The sequence below is a fragment of the Ambystoma mexicanum genome, chromosome 11, assembly GCF_040938575.1.
Source record: "Ambystoma mexicanum isolate Mex_15411 chromosome 11, UKY_AmexF1_1, whole genome shotgun sequence".
NCBI lineage: Eukaryota > Metazoa > Chordata > Amphibia > Caudata > Ambystomatidae > Ambystoma > Ambystoma mexicanum.
The window spans coordinates 887,868,793-887,891,540 of NC_090934.1; the positions used below are offsets into that span (position 1 = coordinate 887,868,793).

General features: G+C 46.6%; 1 protein-coding gene across 1 annotated transcript in view; it reads right to left on the bottom strand.

Moving 5' to 3' along the window:
• LOC138505058 (mucin-2-like) overlaps nucleotides 1-22,748 on the bottom strand; it is an 894,965-nt gene that overhangs the window by 303,957 nt on the left and 568,260 nt on the right. The window contains exon 27 of the mRNA XM_069625383.1: nucleotides 6,096-6,240. Coding sequence (XP_069481484.1) covers nucleotides 6,096-6,240 — 145 coding nt within the window. The remainder of the gene's footprint in view (nucleotides 1-6,095; nucleotides 6,241-22,748) is intronic.

Consider the following 22,748-nt stretch of genomic DNA (forward strand, 5'->3'; position numbering starts at 1 on the left):
CAGGGTCCTCCTGCCCTCTGGCCGATGCCTGCCCCACTGATATTGATGGCCCCGAGCCATCATCGCTCCCACATTGAGCCTGCTGCTGCTGTCCATATGCCCTGCTCGATGATGCCGGCACATCCTCCATCCGCTGGTCTCCAGTTGGTGGGTTGTCCACCCCTACTGGACCTCTGGCTCCTGACTGTGGCAGGGATGTGATCTCCACCAAGCTGGCTGTGTTGGTCGGTCCAGGTCCACAGGGGGCCCTGGTGGATTCTGGGCCGGAAGACGGCAGGGAGAATGACTGGCGCATAGCCTCCACAGAGGAGGAGAGGGCCGCCAGAGTGCCTGACACATGTAGGAACCCTCAACCATGGCCCCTCCCAACTGTGCCACATTGGCACGCAGCTCTTTGTGATGGCGTGCGTGGTCGCCCCAGGAAGCACGCACGCCATCACGAATGACACGCGTGCGCAACGCGACACCAATCAGGACGGACCCCATACGGTTATGGGTCTCCTTGTCCGTAGGTAGTGGAGTGCCAGATGACGTGGGCCTCCCCCCTACCTGTGGGCGGGCCTGGGACGGGGCATCCCTGCTGGTGCATAGTGGTGCAGTCACAGGGTCAGGGACAGTGACATGCACAGGCTCCTCCGCGGCGACCTGTGCTGCCTCCTGCCCTGGACTGCACCACTTGCACCAGTGGTACCACCCCCACCAGGCCCCATGTGCGGCTCAGTAGCGGCCTCCTCCTCCTCTGTGTAGACCACCAACCAGGATGGTTCTGAACCGTCTTCTGCCATCGCAAGCCCCTGTGGGGGCTCACCCGGCCCTTCCGCTGCAGCCGTAGTGGCAGACGCGGCACCAGTCCCCTCGCTCCCGGATGATGGTAATTGTTGGGAGGATGGCTGGGCCTTGCGTCGCCAGCTGGTGGAGGCATCCCTGCCGCTTTGCTCCACAGCGCCGTCTCCGCCCTCTTCTTCACTCGACGTTGTGTAGAGGGAGACATAGAACACAAGCACCAGGGTACTGTACAATAGTCCCCTAGACAGGAAGCAATAGCACATGAGTGGCACTGTCAAACGTCACTTCCATCCTGTCCCTCCACAACACATGGGTCAATGCAGGCAACACACATGCAGAAACAGGCACTTCACATGCAATCAACATTAGCATCCATGTACAAGGGCTTCTATTGACATAAATGTTGTCTTCAAACTCACATGCATCATGGGTCATACTGATCCCATGCACACACATTACCGGAGGGGCATGCATCTGGCCTCGTACACCACAGACACAGTGGATACAAGGATGACTAGACTGCATCAGTGAATCAACACATCATCACGGAGATGTGCCATGCATCCATGGCATTTAAAAGTCACACACACGCTCCTTAGACACACAGACATGTACACAATCCATGTCCATGACAGCAGCACCCATCTCTCACACCCCATCCATGTCCAAGAACAGAGACAGGCATGCATTCATGTGTGCATTCCGCATGCTGCTCCCCATGTTGCATTGGAACACATGCACCATCCATGTGGTTCACGTATGACTGGTCTCACATGCAGCACCATGATGTCCCTGCACACACACATCCATACATGGCCTATGTCACACATACAGGCAAGTAGCGGACTACCAGCACACTGCAACAAGCCCTGTTTCACACAGCAATGCATGGCCACTTACTGCTCAACTCCAGACGGGTCTGCCTCTGAAGGATCTGGACGTGGAGCAGTGGGCTAATGCGTTCCAGGACCCCCTTCTGGATGTTGGTCAGGCTGACCCGGCACCCCTCTGCATCCTCTGCCTTCAAATGGCGCCGGGCCTTGCTGAGGGTCCTGGACCTGAAGTCCTCCCAGCACTTCCGGACGTGTTTGATGTTGTGAGTTGCCACCCCCTCCGCGTTGATGGCAACCACAACGTCCTCCCAGATCCTCTCCCATCCTTCCTTGTAGGCACGCAATGGTGTGAAGAGGGCATCATAATGCCCCAGAACTTGCTCCACCAGGATACTGACTTCCTTATAGCTGAAGCTGGTAGCCCTCTGCTTCTCTGGCTGGGAGTCGCCAGTGGTCTCAGATGGTGTTTGCCCCGACATGGCGACCCCGAGGCAGGTGTGGGTGGGCAACTGAGTCCTGGGGCTGGGCTGTGGAGTGATGGTATACCAGTCGGGAGTCTTCTGTTCCAGCAGGGGTGGACACAGCAACTGGACCCCTGCAGATGACTGAGGTGCAGGCACCAAATAGCAGGGCATGTGGGCAGCAGGCAGGCAGCAGCAGATGGCAGGTGGGAGCGTGCTCGGGGCACTGGGGGCAGGAAAATGGCATTTTGGGCAGGAGCGTGGTCGTCCGTGTGTTGTCGCATGGCCAGCTTGATACGAAGTGAATTGGCACGTCAGCTTGTAATTCGAGGAAAGGCCCTTAGCGTCTAAGCGCATCTGTGACGTTACGTGCACGGGCGTTTCCCTCGTGACTGGTGCATAGTGATTCAGCACGTGAAAAAACAGCACGCCCGCGTGTTAATGCGTGTAATCCGAGGAAAGGGCCTAAGCGCATAAGTGACTTGACCCGCACGGGCATTTCCCTCAGCACGGGTTAAAGGTGAGTGGGGCCAGCAGTTCGCTGTACGTGCCTTTCGTGGAGACCGACGTGTGTGTTGCTACTTCGTGTTGTTTTGCCACCATCACAACTTCACAGCGGATCAAGGACATATCTCTTCTTTTGGCGGGGATATTGGCTACGCGTGTTGTTCATTATCACGCTAGTTTGACGGAGAGTCGCGCGCGCTATTTTTCCCACTGCGGGTGCCCCTGTGTATCGCATACCCATTTTCGAGGTCATAGTAGCCTGCGTGTCCCACGCATATATGTTTTTCGTGTCCCTGGGTGCTACCGCGTACTGCGGGAGGTTAATTCCACACACGTGGGCTACCGGGGGTTGCATGCACGGTTTTACTGCAGTTTTGGGGTGCCTGAGCGTTGCGTGACCCATCACTTCATCACCGGGGTCACATACAGCCTTGCAGGTGCAGGGGTGCTTATAACATCTTGCATCCCACCACCCTCACCCCAATTGCCCAGGACATTACACCTCCCATTGGCACTACTCCATCTGTGCCGGCACTACTCCATCTGTGCCATGGTTGGGAGGCCACGAAAGGTGAGGGCCGTCTCAGCTGGGCCTACTCCTCGTGGTGGACGTGGTCAGGGACGTGGCCGGGGTGACCAGGGAGTAGGGGGACTCCAGGGTGTCCAGGCTGGCTGCAGTGGGGGAAGAGACAGGGGTGCGGCAGCTCGGGACGATGTTGTGCCACATGTTGGTGCAGTCATGCCACCACCCCCTGCGGCTCCGGGAGATGCAGTTCATGCATCTGGCACTGGCACCCATGTGACCCAGCAGTCCGTTTCATCGACTGCCACGGGCCCAAGGGTAGTGGTGCAGCTGTGGACACCACCACCCAGGTTCAGGGTCTGCCAGCGCAGGCTGCGTTGGCACTAGAAGAGTCTATGGAAGATTTCCAGCAAATCAGGAGGAACACCATAGGTGCATGCAGGGCTGCCCTGACCAAGGCAGGTGTCCCTGGGGCAGTAATGTCATCTGCAGCCCCGAGCAGCCGGGTTTTGGCAAGTGCAGGGGCAGATGCAGCCAACAACACCCCGGTTGTGAGTCTACCAACCAGGACAGTCGCGGTCAATGACCCTGGCAAAGCGGATGTTGCTTTGCAGGGTCCATTCTAGGGCACCCAGCAGCCACTGATGCAAGTCAGGCCTTCGGTTGTCCTTCCACCTGCCACTCCCTTGGTTCAATCCACTGGTGCCACTGGCCATACTGATCAGGGCGGCATTCGCCAGCCAGGGTCCGCACCACCCCCCAAGAGGAGGAACACAGTCTGGGACCCCAGACACAGCCACGGCCTCCTGCACGTCAAGGACGAAGCCTTTCTGTGCGCAGGAACTGGACTCCCTTGTGGACTACGTGCAGGAACACAGCCATGACATGCTAGTGGGGCCGAATTGTCAAACTATGGCTGCCCATCGGAATACCCACTGGAATTGGGATGACCTCAAGCGTGCCTCTAATTACAGCATGACTCTGGTGACTGGCAGTGGGTCACCACCTGAGGAGGATGACCTCACTCCGCACGAGTCACTCGTTGTGGAATTCATACCGGCAGAATCGGTCGAAGGAGTGGGAGAGATGCAGGACTTTGATGCCCCGTCCAGTGAGTGTTGTTGCGTGTATGTCCAGCCCATGTGTGGTTTGCCTGTGTGATGTGTTATGCTTGACTGCCACTACATGCTATGTGTACATGGTTCCCATGTGCTAGTCATGCAATGCTTCACTGATGCGTGCATGCTGTGCAGGATGGTGGACATGCAGAGCAGACGGGGACTGTCCTCATCACCACACTTGCACCCTACTCACATGCTAGTCACCCAGATGCCCCTCCGGTCCATGTTCCAGCTCAATGGCCCTTCTACATGTAGCCAGGGGTGTCTTTCCTCTCCGCACTGGGACTATGCCATTACATGACTGACGTGCATGTGTCCTCTGCCTGCATGCAGGTACTCCACGTAGGCATGCCCCCTTGCCCCTCCACCCCTCTGCACCCCAATTTCAACATTGCACTGGTGTGATTCATTTTGGCATACTGCAATGGCCTGTTCAAGCCTCCTGTGTACATGCTAACTTCCACCAGGCAACCTGCCAGACACATGCAGTGGGGTACATCCTCTGCCATTCATGCAGGGTGTCTCACTTGGACTGTGCAGATGGCAGATGCTCCGCAGGGACATGAGTGCCCATTCATGCTTCATGTGTATTCCATGCATGCCCCTATGTGTCCTTGACTGGATGATCATTGTAGTACCTGTCCAGGATGAGCTACATTTCACGGCATTTCTTCAACCATCCCATGCCCACTCTGGCTCAGTCCTGCATCACACACATGTTTAGGGTGTTGCAGTCTGTGTGGGGCACAGTCATCCCCCTGTTTCAGGCCCACTGACTGTCCAACTGGTGTAGTGGCTTCTGCACACATGGGTGTACTACTAAGTTCATCATGTGTCCTGCTTACTGTCCCATCATCATCTGCTGTGTTGTCAATTGACTCAGATGATGCAATTGATGCTAGTCAACACTGTCTGCCAATACACAGGTCTCTGGTCACCCTTTTGCTACCATGCATGTCAGACCTGGTACCCAGGAACAAAACCATGTACAGAAGTGAACCACCATTCCTGATGCTGAGGACCTCTATGAGCAGTCTGAAGGATAAAGTGAATTGATTACGGCTTGGCTAAACGCTCAGAATTTCACCAACTAATTACATTCTTTTCTTTTGTCATTACCTAAAAATATAAAATGTATGACATCAAACTTTGAGTCTATGTACTGTTCACCCACATTGGTACTCAAGCCACTTTATGAAAGTGGTTATCAAGGTGACTTTAAAAAAAAGTCATCTGGCCTCATTGTTTGCAATGGTGATTTAAATATGTAGGCCCTGCCATATCTAGTTATAAATGTTCTATCGTGAAGAACAGCCTCTGTGTGTTTCTTTTATAGAGTGACCTAGAGTTTAAGGTTCAATTTAAAAATGTCTAAGCACTTATCTGCATTATTTGAATGCAGACATTGGAGGTGGGTTTACTATACTGTACCATACTAAACTATACTATACTATATTGAGTTGTGGGTTTTCTAGTTTCTTCTGCCAAAATGTCACAGACAGAGGCACCATAAAAATAACATAAGAAAGAAGCATTCACTGACTCTGGTGTTTTAATTCCATTTGCGACTATATACAACCCCCTTCACTGAAAAAGTCCAGGTAATTGCCATAGTGAAGAAATTGAGAAAGGTGCTCAATTTCTAGAGAAGGGTCGGTGTATAGCAATATGAAAAGGTGTGCGAGAGAGACTGAGGCACTGTTCTCATGCACCAGTAAGAAAGACATTCATCTGATCACAATAGCAAACTTAAGTTTGATGAAAGAAACATTATGTCGAATGCATGCCAATTCACTCTTGACATAGCTAATGTATATACATGAAAACCATTCGCAGTATCTGAAGTCGTTCATTCCAATCTTACCAGGTCTCACATTCTCTGCAGGATTTCACCTTCTCCCCTGGCTCATAGTACCTTCCTTGGCCGTCATAACAACCACATTTATCGACACACTTCATGCCATAGTCTTCAAGAAAGGGCTTATTGGAGGGACAGCTAGGATAGCAACCTACAATAATGGAGGCGATAAGAGAATCAAATCTTGATCTAAGAACAGAAATAATGTATTCACAGTCAAGGACTAATTATAATTCAGATGGTAAATCAGCAACAACACTGTATCATATTGCACATTTGACAGACATCAGATGAAATAACCGTAGCATCCAAATCATATGTACGTGAAAACCATTTGAAGAAGACAACATTTGCAAGGAATGTGAATCAGAAACGTGAGCGTGGCAGCCCAGGGGCCAGATTACAGAAACTTTGCACTGATGCATTAAATCTCTCGTAATAGTCTAAATGGAAATATAAATAATTAGCGCCCATTCGCATCAAACTTCAGATTTACAGATGGTTTGCACCGGTGCAAGTGCAAAGTTTGCACAGTATTAGCACTAGGGCAAAATGTGCCCCGTTTCTGAAAACACCTGTAAATATTAGAAAACCATTGCACAATGAAAAGTGCAGTCGGGCATGGTATAAGCACCAAGGCAAACATTGTGCAAGTGCAAAAAAGATACATTTTTGCACCGGGGCAAAGTTTGGCCTAGTGCTACTACCATTCCGTATTAGCACTAGGGCACACTTTGCCCTGGTGCAAACATACGGTGAAAATGCATCTTTTCAGCAATAGGGCAATGGTTGCCCTATTGCTTATAACATGCCAAAATGCACCTGTCATGGTGCAATGGTTTTCTAATATTTGCAAGTGTTTTTGGAAATAGGGCAAACTTTGCCCTAGTGCTAATACTGTGCAAACTTTGCACCGGTGCAAAGCTTCTGTAATCTGGCCCCTGAAGTTTGATGCGAATGGGCGCTAGTTATTTATATTTCCATTTAGGTTATTACTAGAGATTTAATGTAAATGGCACGAGATTATTCTGCTCTTAGAATACATCGGGTAAAACAACTGCAAAGAAAGGCATGCATTGTGCAGCAGTTACAAAGTAAAAAAGTGAGCCTGTCCTCAAAGATGTCCTGGTAGTTTTCATTTTCATTAATCGAGAGTAACAGCCACTCACTGCATTTACTTTGCGTTGGTGAATAAATGGTGAATAAATGCCAAACTACGACAGAAATTACAGAGAACACACCCGGAGTCTTTCTATACACCTCATTGAGAAGAACAATTTTGTGCAAGATTCCAAAAGAGAGTGACATGCATTTTAAGTGCATTCATCAACAATCAGGACACGCCAAAACAGTTTTTTCATTGACATCTACTTAAATGCAAAACGTGAAGTAGGTCTTATAATGATGTATTAGTTGTATCCAGTACAGTTCAGTTTGCAAGAGTAAATGGAAAGACTCCACCGGTTTACCAAAGATGAAAAGAACTATTGTGAAGTTGGGGCCTCATCACGAGTTGGGCGGTAGCCCTCGAATGCGGCGGTAATGCTATTAACACTGCATTTGAGGGCTGGCACCATTATGAGTTGGGCGGAAAGTGTGGCGTTTTACCATCTCCAGTTTTTTGCTGGGGGGCAAAAATCCTGCTTTCTGCTTGTTTTGGGCGATATTAGCGTGAGTGCTAATAGCGCAATGAAACCCCCAGGGACTTAACCACTCAACCGCTACTCATGATCTGGCCCTAACAACGTTGGACTGAGTAGTGGTAACACTATTTCTGCTGGCGGTATCCCAGTGCAATTACTGCTGGGATAATGCCAGACTCGTAATGAGGCACTGGTGAAATAACACATTCTTTTTTTTCATGTTTTTACATTTCTGTTTTTCGATTTCCAGGAGCAGTGCACAAGCAAACAATACATAGCTACATTTGTATCAGGCTCCCAACAACAAACCCCCCTTGCCACTGTAAAGTCCCCCCTACACGATGAGAAAAAACAACCATTGTGTGGTCAGAACCTAGCCTCTCCATCTGGGGCAGCTCACATCAAGACCAGGAGTTTTAAACGCTGCAGGCACCATTGCACTCTATAGTGTTCCTTGAGAAAAGTTAGGACTTCTCGCCAATCATTTGCAAACGATACCCATTCAAGAGCGACAAAGTCCCACACCTTATGGATCCAGTCCTGGAAGTTTGGGACATCCCCCCCTTCCAATAATGTGCTATTAGTAACATTGCTGCCAGTGTGAGGACAATACAGGCTTTCCATTGTGGTGTTGCCGTACTACCCGGGTTCCCCCTCCAAACCCAACAGCACTTCCTTTGGCGAAATTGCTGACACCCCCCAAAAACCTGGGTCTGAGCTTCCTGAACCTCCCTCCAGAATGGCTCAACACTGGGGCAGTCCCACCAAATGTGGGACCAGGAGCCTGTCCCTCCTCATGCCATCCTGCACTCTTGTGAGGAATCCGGGAATATCATTTTGAGCCTAGACGGGGTGTAGTGCCATCTGTAAATTAGTTTGTAGCATGCTTCCTGAAGTTGCTAGGCTTTTGCCAGTTTGGGCACATTCCTCCAAAGCTTCTCCAGTTTTGCCATGGCATTTCTCTCTCCAGGTTTTCTCCCATTGTTCCATATACGGCCACTTCCTCCAAGAGGAAGCCTCATGTAGCACCCTATGCACGCCCGAGGTCGGGCCCCTAGAGCCATCCTGAGTAGTAATATACTTTTCAAAAGAGTGCTGCTTTATTCAACTCTGGGTGAATTAGCCAGTGTCTAATCTGGAAATATCTCACCCTCTCCCTTTCCTCTACACTGAAGCATGCCTTATAGTATGCAAATGAGTGAATTGTTTGTCCCTGATACATGTCTCTTAGGCTTTGGCAGCCCTCTGTCCGCCACACTTGGGAGGCCCCTGCTCCATACCCGGTTAGAAATTTGGGTTGAAGAAAATCAGTGTAAATAGGGAGGGGAACAAAGTAATACCATATATTTTGACTAATTTATCCCAGGTGTCTGCCGCCAGTTTAGTGATGGACTGGTTCATGTTAGATGGTCTGTCCAGCTTCGGGAGCCAGAGGACCTCCTTCAATTCAGCTTGGACTACAGCCCGATCCATTCCCACCTAAAGTTTCCCATAATTCCCTGTGAACCACTCCCTAATAATTTTAATCTGGGGAGCTTTGTGGTAAAGTTGGAAGTTCAGAAGAGACAGGCCTGCCTCTTTCTTAGGTGCTGTAAAAAGTTGTGGCTGATTCTGGATCTCTTGCCTAGCCAAATAAAGCAACTAGTGAATCATCATAGGTCTGCACAGAAGCTTTTGCAAATGGCCACCAGGGAGTTTAGAAGAGGTAGAAAAGCCTAGGGACCGTGACCATTTTGATGGCGGCTAGTCTCCCCAACTAGGATACCCTCAGGGCACTCCATTTGTGGAGTTCGGTCTTGGTCAAGGACAACATTTGGGGAACATTGTTGGAGGAATATTTACCTCTAAATATCTGATCCCCTTGGGGCTTTGTAAGTAAGGTGAGTACTCTTTCAAATGCAGTGGCCTCCCTTCCCCTCAACGTTAGGTTAAGTAGCCCAGATTTCCGTTAATTGATCCGCAGTCCAGAAACAGTACCAAAATCATTCAGGACATTCCCAGCCCCCCAGAAAGATGTCCCTGGGTCCCCCAGCATGAGTAGCATGTCATCTGATCTGAAGAAGCTGCCACCTTATGTTGGGCTCCTCTGAATGGTATCCCATGAACCTCCTCCGATTCGTGTAGAGATTGCAATAGCGGTTCCAGATACAGTGCCTATAGCAGAGGAGAGAAGAGACACCCCTGTTGGGTGCCTCTAGTCAAACAAAATCCCCTGGACAGGGATCTGTTCACCGGTATCCTCGATGAGGGGGTTTTGTAGTTGGCCCTTACCATCCCAATGAAACCCTTCCCATGACCCATCCTTTCGGTTACCTTGAACATAAAAGACCATTCCACCAAGTCGAAAGCTTTTCTGCATCAAAGGAGAGAAGGATAGCAGGAGTTGATCTTTATGTGCTTTCTCTTCCAAGTGGCCAATTCTACATATATTGTCGAATGTTTGGCACTGTTGGATGAACCCCGATTGGTTGGGGTGAATCAAGGTGGGAAGGAAGTCTTCAATTCTATTGGGCTGAATTTTTGTATACATTTTAGCATCAACGTTGATTAAGGCAATCGGCCGGTAAGAGTCACAGTTACTAACCGAGTGAGCAGAGCTCTGCCTGCATGTCTAGAAGCGTACAGTCTCCATCTCGGAATCCAAATAACCCATTCTTAACTCCCACAAGTTTGCAGGAAAGAAGGAAGGACACATCTGAATTTGTAAATACTTTCAACCAAATACTAATTTTGCAGTGAAATATGAGGCACTTATTTTTTTAGAATGGGACATTAAATCTTAACTACCTTTTATAATAATATAATACTAATCTCAACTTCTAAAATATCTTGAATAACATGAAAGATTCCTTAATTAATGTGTCTTTGTTTTCAGAAAGTTTGAATAATTTTCTATGGTGGTCATTTTCTGCTAAGTGATTATTGTCGGCAAGGGACTGCCAACAATAGCACGTATGTGTTGCTCGCTTTCCTGTATGTAATTTGAACCTTTTGCAAGGCAGAGTGCAAGAGTAAGGAGTGAAACCAAGCATAATTGCTTTTATGTTCTGTCTTTAAAAAAAGTAAAAACAGCCTGCAAACTACGCGTTGCAGACTGCATTTATTATCCCCATGCTTTTAGCAGGTGCCATATGCAAGCCGATTCCCTAGGAATCCATTCGTTTTGTATACGCAGAAAAATCGTATGTAGGTGTGAAACAAATTTACTTTCAAGGCGGAGGCAGGTGTGTCCGCTTCGTTCCCCAACTCTGCTACAAAGCAAATGTAAATTAGGCTGGGAGCTCAAAGGCACTGCGCCTTCTTTTTTAGCGCCTCATGATAAATGACTGCCTATTAAACTAGTCCAACATTTGAAACTCCGACTTATCTTAATGCTGAAGTCGGATTGTGTTGTTTTAATATGTTATGTGTTTTTTGCTTATTGATAAATGTCATTTTTGATTTCAAACATTCGAAAAAAGTACCTTTCCATTTTATCATTATGCTAAAATAAAAATAAAACAGCATTCATTTGGAGGATCAATAAAATGGCAAATACAACCCACCCAAATTGTGCATGGGTATTACATGTATTTCAAACATATCCAGCAATTTTTTAGATGTTTGTGTGTTTAATGGTTTCTTTGATTGCTGTCAAAGTGGTCGGAAATTCATCATCAAAATGAGGCAACACTTCCAAATGTCTGCATGATTTGCAAATTAAAATCACAGTTGGGTGTTATATTTGCACATAAAACTAGTAATAGTGAAACTATTTTCTTGCATAACGATTAAAAAAACGTATTATCCACTTTAGTTTCCAGGCCATATTTTAATGTTCCCGTCCTTGAATGCATCCATCATCGCACCCCTCTGGAACCTGTTGCTCCCTTGAACTCCCTACAACGACAACTAGCAAATGCGCATGTAGATTTAACTGTACACACCTCATTAGTTTGGGTTATTAGGTGGTGCGTTTAAACGAAACTATTGTCTTTAAAATAAGAGCTTTAACATAAGAGCTTCAAATATGGGCTTTGAATGAGGTATGTAATGCTGTTCCAATGCAGATGACGTTTGAGGAGGGATACACAGTTGTTAGGTTATTGAATCCCTCCCATTCCCAGACCCTAGCCACGCTAATCCCTGTAGCAAATGCCACCCATTTCCTCCCATATCGGATCTCTTTGAGATCTTCGATGGAGGCAGCCATCTTGGATGATTCTCTCTAAGGAAGCTCACTTTAAACAAGCCAAAACTAACAGCCATCTTTGAGTGGGAAAGATACCATGCATCTTCCAAATAAAATGATACATTGTTTAAAATACATGGCTCATTAAGGCAAGCTTACGTACAGTTGACTTGATAAAATGCTTGAGGTCTAGGAAATATTCCTACAACTTTTTTTGTGGCTTCAAGATGAAATGACTAATGTTGTAAAGTCTTCCCATCACTGATTAGCACTGTGACAAAGTCTGGGCCACTTTAAAAACGTTCAGGCAATGTGGTTGCCACACATCACTCGTGTTTTATTTCTTCAGATGATGTCACCCCTACCAGTTTTTTCCGCTCATTTCCAGGTTTCCATTCCCATCACTCTCTCCCCTCTCCAGCCGCATGCACATGCCTTCACATTTGTGGCAAGCATTTTAAAAAGGTGCACAAAGACAGGGCTCAGGAGGAATGCGATGGAGCGGATGACGTACTTTGAATCATTACCCAATGACACAAATATTGGCATCCATCTTGAATGTCACAACTTACTTGTGCGAACAAATAATTATTCTTGAAAAATTAGACAAATACTGTCGTTCCTGAGAATACGAGAAATATGTTCACAATGATTCAACAATATGCTAATGCTCTGTATGCTCATGAGAAAAACATGCGGAGGATGTTTGAGTAAACATATATCAATGTTATGTATAATCCAATGTGGCAGAGTCGTCTACATGGCGATGGTGTAAATAAGTTTACCTCATTGGGCTAAGACGGTATGACACCGCATGCGCCCTACAAATTTGTCACGCCCAACTTTGCGTGTCACCGTTCCGCCAATGTCCAACTTGGGCGCTTCACCCAGCGCGCTGCCGTAAGACTTGCACAATGGTGACGCCGATTGGTGGCTGGTTGAAGTAGACTACCTCAAAATATGGCATTGATTGGTTATTAGTGTGGCAGCGCTGCCCCATCACCCCTCCCATGGACCTGATTGGAGGCTAGATCACTGTCACTCTGGACAGCAGCCCTTCGTTTTAGCTGGAGCTGTTCTTGTCAGAACTGGAGAAAAACATTCGGGGAGTGCTATATTTCGGTCGGAAGACGGTCTTGCATGAATTGTAGTGGACACAGTGACTTCACTGTTATGCTTACAGGGATACCTGACGTTGTGTGGACTTGACAATAATTATGGCCTGTCGGGCCCAGAGGGCTGCCACTTAATAACAGTGAGTACAGATTGCGATTTCATTTGTTTGAGGTAATCTTCTCGCTGCCAGCAGCCAGCTAGAACAGTGTTACACCTCTCAGCCCAGGGCTTCTTGTGGCCCTTCCACTTTCAATGGGCAAATCGCACCTCCTTAGTCCTCTCAGCACTTCATGTGGTCCAGCTAGCGTGCTAGGGCGTCCTTCTGAATAGTCACTACTTATGCCCTCCCTCTGTCCTAGCAGTGTGGTGTGTTCATCAGCTTCCAGCTCCAGCAGGGGGCTATCGTGCCCTACTCTGGCATTCTTCAGGTCCCATAGATTTTTCATCCAACTTGTGGCTGGGTATTCCTGGTGCCAGTGTGCCGGCCCCACATTGAGCCTCATGCGCTTACTTGCTGTCCAACCCTCTGCCCCAGTGTTCTAAGGAGTGGTACCGCCGCCCTCTGTTCAACGTGCGCACCCTGCTCCTGGCTTGTGCTGTCTATGTGCTCCCTGCTGCAGCTCGCCTCTAGCCACCACAATGCTTCAAGCCCTTGATTTCCTGTACATTATCACTCTGTGCATTACACTGTGTGCAAGGAACTACTTTGGTGGCTGCACTTTGGCTCGTGGGTACTCGGACCTGACCCCCGCTGCTTCTCCACAGGCGGCAGGCCGCTCACATCCGTACTTGGCAGGCTCTTCTCTGTGGTCACAGATCCACAGCTGCGGTGACCGAGCCTGTGGCTTAATTTCCTCTCCCTCTGCGTGATTCCAGCCTGTGTCTCCCAGTGAGTCTACGTTTACACTGCCACACACCTGAAAACACTTTAATGTGGCCAGCCGACCCATATGATGGATGTGCTCTGCTTTCACAATCCATGGAAGCACCCGTCTCCTCATGCGAGTGGCAATTGCACTGTTCTACGGGGCTTCCTCTCCGCGGTGCAGCACCTGCTACTTTGTTTCACTGTGCTGTGTCTATTTCAAAGCGACCTCCATCGTATGAGGGATGCTGCCTCCGGGCCATCGACTGCACCGTACCTCAGTTGTGTCAGGAAGGCGCTTCCGATCTCATCCGTCACAGTCTCTGTCACCGACTCTGCGAGCAGTACTTGTATCTCAGGGGCTATACTGCAATTCCACAATACTGGTTATGAACAGGGAGTCTTCGCAGAGCAGTGAGCCCATGCCATTCTTCTGCTGCTTCCTTTGTTGTCAATCCTTTCTTGTTGCGTCTCCGGCTCGCAGGGCTCGGTCTTCCGAATATCCTGAACACACTTTGTTACTCCTCGATTCTATGACAAGCTCATTGGTCTCCTGCAGGGCATGACCTGTCCTCCATGATGGATTGGGGAGCTCCCCTACAGTGACATTGAACTCTATTTGGTTCTGTGCTTTACAACTTTTTTGATTGTAAATGTTTTTTCTTTGCTGCTGTAAATATTATTTTATTATATTGTTTTATTATATTAGCCCTATTGTATGGATCATGTTGTACTAATGAGATGCAAGGCTTTGAACTTGCATAATATGAGCCTCCTGTCTTGTCATAGAATGGCTAATCCCCCACACTAACGTGAGATGGGGGTTTAGATTCTATTAAAGACAAGGAGGCGATTATTATACCACCCACGCGCCCTGGGTTTCATATGATATGACAATTGTGACACACATGTACACAGGTGGTTCAAGAGTGAACATTTTTTGGTTTGTTGTTTTTCCCAACCACCCACCATTCTTGCTTGTTGGTCTTACAGCCACGAGTTGAGGTTCTGATCAGGAGTGTGGCTTGCAGTTACAAGTTATGGAGTGCGTGGTACGAGAGCTTCACTGGATTTGCCTTCATTGTTTATCATCCGATCTGTGCAGTTGACGTTGGTTCAAGACAGCTACAGAAAGAGGAATTGGGATTAGAGTAATGGATTTATATAAGGAAGGGTCCCAGCTCATTGGTCTCCTGGAGGGCATGACCTGTCCTCCATGATGGATTGGGGTGCTCCCCTACAGTGACATTGGGCCTCATTACACGGAAGGCGGTAATGGTTAACGGCCACCGTTAATGGTAACGGTGACCGTTAACCATTACCGCCTTACTACGAGGTCCCTTAGCGGGTTGGTGCTTTAACGCCTGCTTTTTGCAGGTGTTAAAAACCAACCCGCTAAGGGACCTCGGAGCTAATTACGGCACCGCAAAATTGCGGTGCCGTAATTAGCGCCTTCCCCATTCCCATAGAGCCCTATGGGGCAGAAATGGGAATGGGGAAGGGCAATGGCGGAAGGGGGATTTACCGCCCCACCAACCTTGGAATGGGGCGGTAAATCCCCTTTCCGCCAAGGCGGCGCTAATAGCGCCATGGCTCACCGCCTTCCGTGTAATGAGGCCCATTGAACTCTATTTGGTTCTGTGCTTTACAACTTTTTTGATTGTAAAAGTTTTTTCTTTGCTGCTGTGGTTTCAGAGTAAAGATTGTATTGCATAATAATCGCCTCCTTGTCTTTAATAGAATCTAAACCCCCATCTCACGTTAGTATGGGGGATTAGCTATTCCCAGCCGGTTCACCCCTGCACTGCAGCGGTCACTCCCACTCGCAGCCTCCGACTCCTCTCCTCACTTTCCGATCCCTTATTCAGTGCGTAGTCCTCTTTCGTTAGCCTCCAGTGCGGCTCTTCTCCCTGCAATGCCGTAGTATTACAGTGCGTCCCTTTGTTCTTTGCTGGGCGCCATTTTGTTTCAGCCACAGCCTGGGCTCTTCAAACGTGATTTGCTGCACGCACTGTGATTCACACCAGTCTTCCGTTCGTTGCATGCACATTAAAGTCATAATGCTGAAGTTTTCGAATTAGCAATTCTCAGCAGACTCCAAGCACCTTGTATCTGCAGGATCATCTGAGGATCAACAGGAACACACACAAACCACCTCCTACACCGTGGCCGAGTAGCCAAACCGCCCACCTTTTTTCAAATTCTTCTGAGGTTTTCCCTAAATTTATTTCTGAAGTTTCTGAAAGTAGTTCTTCATTTAATCAATGTAATGTAATGGTATATGTTTGTAAGTGTCTAGAATTTTCAGTGATTCCTCTTTATCTTTGTTTCCTTTGGTGTCTAGAGCCTGACATTTATTCACTTACTGTTCAATCTAATCCTACGGCTGCTCCTTTAAATCCTCTATGAGTGTAGTGATTAAATCAGTTTCCTTCTTTGCTGTTTTATTTGTTTGTTCTTTTTAATTCTTCACTTCATCAAGTTCCCCTATGCTTTTAAAAAGGCAACAGCTATACCGTAATTAAAGAAAACTAATTCTGACGATTGTAATCTTTCCAACTAGCAACCACTTTCTCTCTTTACTTACCTCTTTAAACATTTGGAAAGAATTGTTCAAAGATTGAAACTGTCTTAGTACTCAGGAATAATTGTCTACTCTTCAATCGGGTTTTCGTGAAGCAGACTCTACAGAGACGGCCCTTCTGGCTCTCTTGTATTCCATATTATATGCTAGTTCCAAGTGTTGCTTTTTGACAGTGTTGATCACTGTAATACTGTCCATACTCTCTTACCTTATTTCGGGTTCTGTTCTTTTATGGTTTTCTTCCTATTTTGTTAAACATTATTTTGTGGTGTTGTGGAATGGCCTACCTTTCTCTTGCAGGTCATTTCCAATTGAAGTTCATTCGGGCTTGCTGTTGGGCCCTCTTCACTTTACTCTTTAACTTTCTGCTTGCTTCCTTAATTTCTGATTTTGTTACATTTTCATACTGATAATACACACATGTTGTTTTCTTTCCCTATTGTCACTCCTGAAATTGATTACAACCCTGGCGTTAAGGGGTTAACGGCGCCGTAAAAGGCTGCGGCGCTGTTAAACCCTTAACGCCCAATTCACACTTTAACGCCTGCTTTTTGCAGGCGTTAAAGTCCAACCCGCTAAGGGACCTTGGTGCTAATTACGGCACCGTAATTTACGGTGCCGTAATTAGCGCCTTCCCCATTCCCATTGTGCCCTATGGGCCAAAAATGGGAATGGGGAAGGGGCCGTGGTGAATGGGGAATTACCGCCCCACCAACCTTGTAAAGGGGCGGTAATTTCGCCATCCACCATGGCGGAATCCGGCATGGACCATGGTGCTAATAGCACCATGGTCCAACGCCAGGGTCGTAATGAGGCCCATAGTCTTTGTCCTAGAAGCCACACAATGTCAGCTGGGTCTGTGGCTCAGTGGATGCATCCGCTACAGCCACCTGTTTTTGATCACATAGCCACAGGTTTGAATCCTGGCAGTTCAACACAGATATGTATCCTCCTGAGGTTGATAATGTAAGTACCATTAAATTGGGTAACAAATAACATCAGATATCTATCAATAGTGCCAAGATGCCCCTCTGGGGGTGAATGTATGTTCTACAAATACACGTTATGTCTTTGCCTTTTCTTTATCTAAACTCAAAAATAATTGTCAGTTTTCCAGCTTGTGCTTCATCGCCTAATTAATTTCCTAGTTCAGAACATTCTGAGAATTTTGTTTTTGATGCTATATTTTCTTGTCAGGTTCATATTGTAAGGGTAGTGTATGCCTGTTGCTATCAGCTATATAATATTCAGAGAATGTGTAATCTCCTTACGTTTTCAGCAATTTAGTTGTTGCAAACTTGTTCTTTCTGGTCTTCATTATTGTAGTCCTTTTTATGTTGGACTACCACGTTATCCCATTGTGCCTCTACATTCGGTTTTTAACTCTGATGGTCATATTTATTCTATTTAAGTATTTCATCTTCAGTTTCTCCCTATTTGCTTCAACTTCAATGACCTTCTACTGCAACTTGATCTGATTTCCATTTTTCTATATGATTTTTTATATGTGTTCAGGCAGTATTGTCTTTGTGATAACATTTCTCTTTATCATCTGATTTGTCCTCTTTGCTCGGCGTCTCAATTTTTTTCTTTCTTTTCAACGTCCTCCTTGGGCTTATTCTCCTTTACAATGTTTTCAGCTATTAGCTCCTACATTGTGGAATGCTCTTTCTCTTGAGATTCCTTCCTTTCCTACCTTATATTTATTTAAGAACCCTCTTTAAGATTAGTTATTACTATCTATTGGAGTTCAATCCTGTTTCCTTATGTTGTGATTTTTCTTTTATTTATGTTTGGTCATACCTCTTTGGTTCAATGCTTTTTTTCTCATTATTATTGTGCTGGTAATACAAATTACCAGGGGTCCCAATGATCTGTATACACAAACATAAACAGTGCCCATCAGCAGGTTGTGCACTGAATCACTCTCTCCATATCACTGACAGGCAAGATCACCTTTATTAAAATGGTAATTCTGTCCAAAAGTCTGTACCTATTCATTCATATTCTGTTGAAAGTACCTCTGTTCTTTTGCTGGCTTAAACCATTACTGATTAAACTGATGATGGCGGGGAAATGCCCTCAGATGGACTGGGGAATGTTGACACTTCTCTATGACTGGTGATTTGGCGGTTCATGTGAATGAGTTTATAGAGAAGAGAAATAAAACTTTATTTCGGGTGATACCCATAAAAGTACAAAAACAATCACAACAGCACAAATACAACAGAGCTCAATTAATTTACTACAAAATATAAACTAGCAAAATAAAATTACATTGTTACAATAAAACTGTTCTGAGTTCCAGAGCTTGCTCGATATAGATTTGTAGTGCACAGTTAAGACCTTGTGGTGATAAAATCATATTAAAAGATGCACTTGCCCTTCTTATCCCCCAATTCCTAAGCAATGGCAAAAATATTTATGCTGCAACTTCACATTTAAAGTGCATATTAACAAGAAACACAGCAGATCATCCATATCATGTTGATTGCAAGGACAACTATTCAAGCCTTGCGTTCTTTTGTCCAGCAGGGTACCTTTCGTAAAAAGAAAGTTGGACCTCAGACGAATGAAGACTGCCCTCTTTCTCGGTTCATTGAACCAGATCATATAATTTGGCAGGCCTAATACTTCTTTCCTACTAAAATAACCAAAAATACTTTTTTTATGGCATTCACTAGCTCTCTTACTATGTTTTAATTTTAAAAAGGCTTATTTCGTAATCTCCAGGGCCTAAGCCCCCACACCTGTTTTGCAATAAAAATGATCCATCAAGCCAAGCTGAGCGAAGCTTGCGCCTATATAATTTGGCCATTCTAATTTGTGCATGACATCTAAGCCCAAAATATCATCGGTTAGTGACCTCACCGGTGACAATGCTGAATTTCCCCAGAGACATAGCCAATATAATAACGGTTGAAGTTGGATGAGGTCTGAAATAAACATTGTGCTTCATTCTTGGTGGATTATGTAACCAGGAAAAACCTGATTCCACACTCCCCCCATAAATCTTCTGAGAAATGGATTCTCTTTTCTTTGTATATGCAAACTTAACTCTATAAATATGTAGAACATAAACTGGGAGCCCACCCATGCTGTACCCGTTTCGCAATACAGATCCATTAATTTGGGCACATTTACCAGCCTGAGCTTCAATATGCAGGTGCCATAACAAACCTTTTGAAAATGTGATGCTAAGTAAGTGAAAGCGCTGACCCATTGCAGAGCGGATCATTCAGCCAGTATAGTTTTTGTTTTACTTTTGGTGGCCCAATTCACATTACTTTGCATTTTGCTGCATTGAAAGACTCTCTGATCCCTGCTCCCACTGAGGCCAAGCCCCCCTGGACATAACTGCGCTGTACAAGTCCTGCAGCGGTGAAGCCTGCGGCGGGGCAAGGTTTGACGCTGCATGGTGTCCAGGCCATACCCAGGACGGACGGGGTACTGCATATTGAGGTGAACACTTGTGGAAAGGATTAAATTGAAGCCTGGGCCGGAGGTGTGTAGTGTGCCCCTGCTTAAACAATCTGAAATAACAGCCTTGTCGGACCTGTTTATGGAGCAGCCACCTTCCAACCCTAACTCCCCTTCCCCCGCTCCTTTTCTCCCCCCAAACCACTGCCCAAGACCTTCTCCACCACAAATCCCAGTGCAAAACTTTGGTTGTGAGGAGGCAGCGACGACAGGGGGGGCGAACCTCAGCGGTTATCTCTGACTCTATTTTGGGGGTAACCGGGACATTTGTCAACAAGCCCAAGCTTGGCGATCCTGCAGTGATTGCCAATTTGCCCACAGAAAATGCCCAACAGCACCTAGGGAGCCAAGACACATCAGAAGTGGCAGCAGGATCCCAAGACAAGTGTAATAAGAGTACTTTTTACAGTAATCTGGGTGGTCTGTTCCATTTGTTCCCTGGCGCAGGAGGTTTTATGAAGACCCAGGAAGTCCCTGACACAAACAAAAGTGTGCTTGTTATTGGGAACCCCATGTGTAGCGTCAATGCTTGCTATAAGGAAAAGGGCCCAGTGGGTTCGAACAATTCTCATATCCTGACACTTGTTGAAACCCCCTGCCCTGTGTGCAAATCGTCCCACCCTGGTCCCCTGTGGGTCTATCTGGCATATGCCAACTGACATATGACACCCGGGGGCAGAGAAGCAGGCAAGTGAGGCAGCCAGCACAGATGCTGGCTGTAACTTTGTACTAAGTCTCCCCTTGACCCGCAGCCTGGTCCCAGATTTGGCACTCACCATTGAATCTCTTACCCTCCATACTCCTTTTACCCCAGCATCACCTCCCTTGATTGCAGGTGAAAGTCTGACCCAAAATGCACCAGGAAACCAACCTCCCTCAAGCCCCCATAGTAGCCCTTGGAGTGACCTTCTCTCGTCCACAAGCTTGGGGCTAGCTCCTTCTTCCGCCTAACCCCACTCCGGCCTTTCAAGCCCCCCAAAACCTCAACCTATGCCAGTAACCATGACAATATCACAGTTGATCAGGGCTACTCATCAAGGGGGTGTGGGCACAACCAAATCCTTGCAGAGCTGGCAGAAAACTGCTACTAACATTTCTAGAGGTCCAAAGGAGGGGAGGATGAAGTACACAGGAGGAGCACCTGGACATTACAACAGCCGCCCAGGGGTATAAGATCCCACCCCCGGAATGCCCCACTGAACAGGTTCCCATGGATTCGGCCACCCCAGAAGGGATTGCTGCCTGCCATAATTTGGTATCTGGGGAATCTCTCTCTAATAACCGATTATGTGACTCCAGTGCTAAAACCAGGGATAGTAGTAGGCTTTCGAACCCCAGGTTAATGATTCCTCCACTGGTGGCTCAGGTCCCAACTACCGTGGGCATTGACTGCCCCAGAAGGAAGGAGTCCAGAGTCCAGGGTTCATATAAGTCCGGGGTATGTATAAGCCTCCTAATCAAGGAAGGCCTAAACGTGCCATAGTTTATCTCCATGGGGTACCCAAATTGGCAGCAAACAAGCTAGAGCCAAGGGATGCCCTACTAAATAAATGCTTATTCTGGTTGAGGACTACTGGAAGTTGCCCCTTTGTATCTAGAGACTCTATGGCGGGTTGTTGCAGAATCCCAAGTAAGGGCAAGAACACCTTTGATAGCATCAAACTGGCTTTTTGGGATTGGAGAATAGTAAATGGGGTCTTTGAAGTAGTGGGCGGGCGGGCCAAATGACTACGATTGGGATCTCAATCAGCTTGCACCCTCTCCCTGACTCTGTGACACAATATGGGATTGCCACAGCCAACACACCCCTAACTGGTGCAAAACTTACATCTTTGGGTCAACGTCAAATTGGGACCAAAGTGGCAGATCCCATGGAATTTGTGGTATTCTGAAAAAAAATCTAATTTGGTTTTGTTTATTAAAGATTTTGTATTAGGATGTACTTTGATGGCCTGATGGCCGAATAAAGTTATTATGATGATGAGAATGCATACTTCAGTATTATCAAGTAAGAGTCAACACTGTAAAGAAATGTCCTTCTTTCACCAAATGTCATTCAATACACTTTCCTAGCAAGTTCATGACTACATCAATCTCAAATATCTACAGAAGAAACACCCTGTTTATTATAGTGACATGCAGGTGGGAGGCTGCAATGGGAATGGCAATTGGAGCTAAAGATTGGAGGGAGATGTGCTTACATATCAAACACGCCTTCATGAAATTATAAGGGGAAGCTCTGCAATTTAAACTTTTTTGTATCAAATGTTCTATGCACTACTGAAGATTTGAAAATTTGATCCCACTTCAAATGGATCTTACCCAAGAAGTAAGTGTTATATAACTGTGTTTATATATCTGGCATGCTTATGATCTCTGATATCAATTCTTTTTTTACAGGTACTTATCGAGCAATAACTGACCCTGGATGTGCATGTAATACTTTTCCCGAGATGGAGAAATTACTTACCAGTAATGTTTTTTCTATGGATTCTTTTCCCACAGATTCCTCTTCTTGACAGATACCCATCCAGTGTCAACTACTCTAAAAATGTTTCGGCAGGGGGCGTACTGCGGCTTGACATCGTCTCTCGACCCCCTTATGTTCGGCCGCGCCTCTCCCCAACCCCACATGTGACTCTGATCACCATGCTAAAGGAATACACTAGACCCTTTTACCTCAGTTCCCCACCTTCTAATCCCCAGGCTCAGCCTGCAAGAGAAACTGCATACTAGTCAATGAAGGTCAACTTAACAAACCTAAAAATGAATACCAACAACTTTTGATTATATATATTTT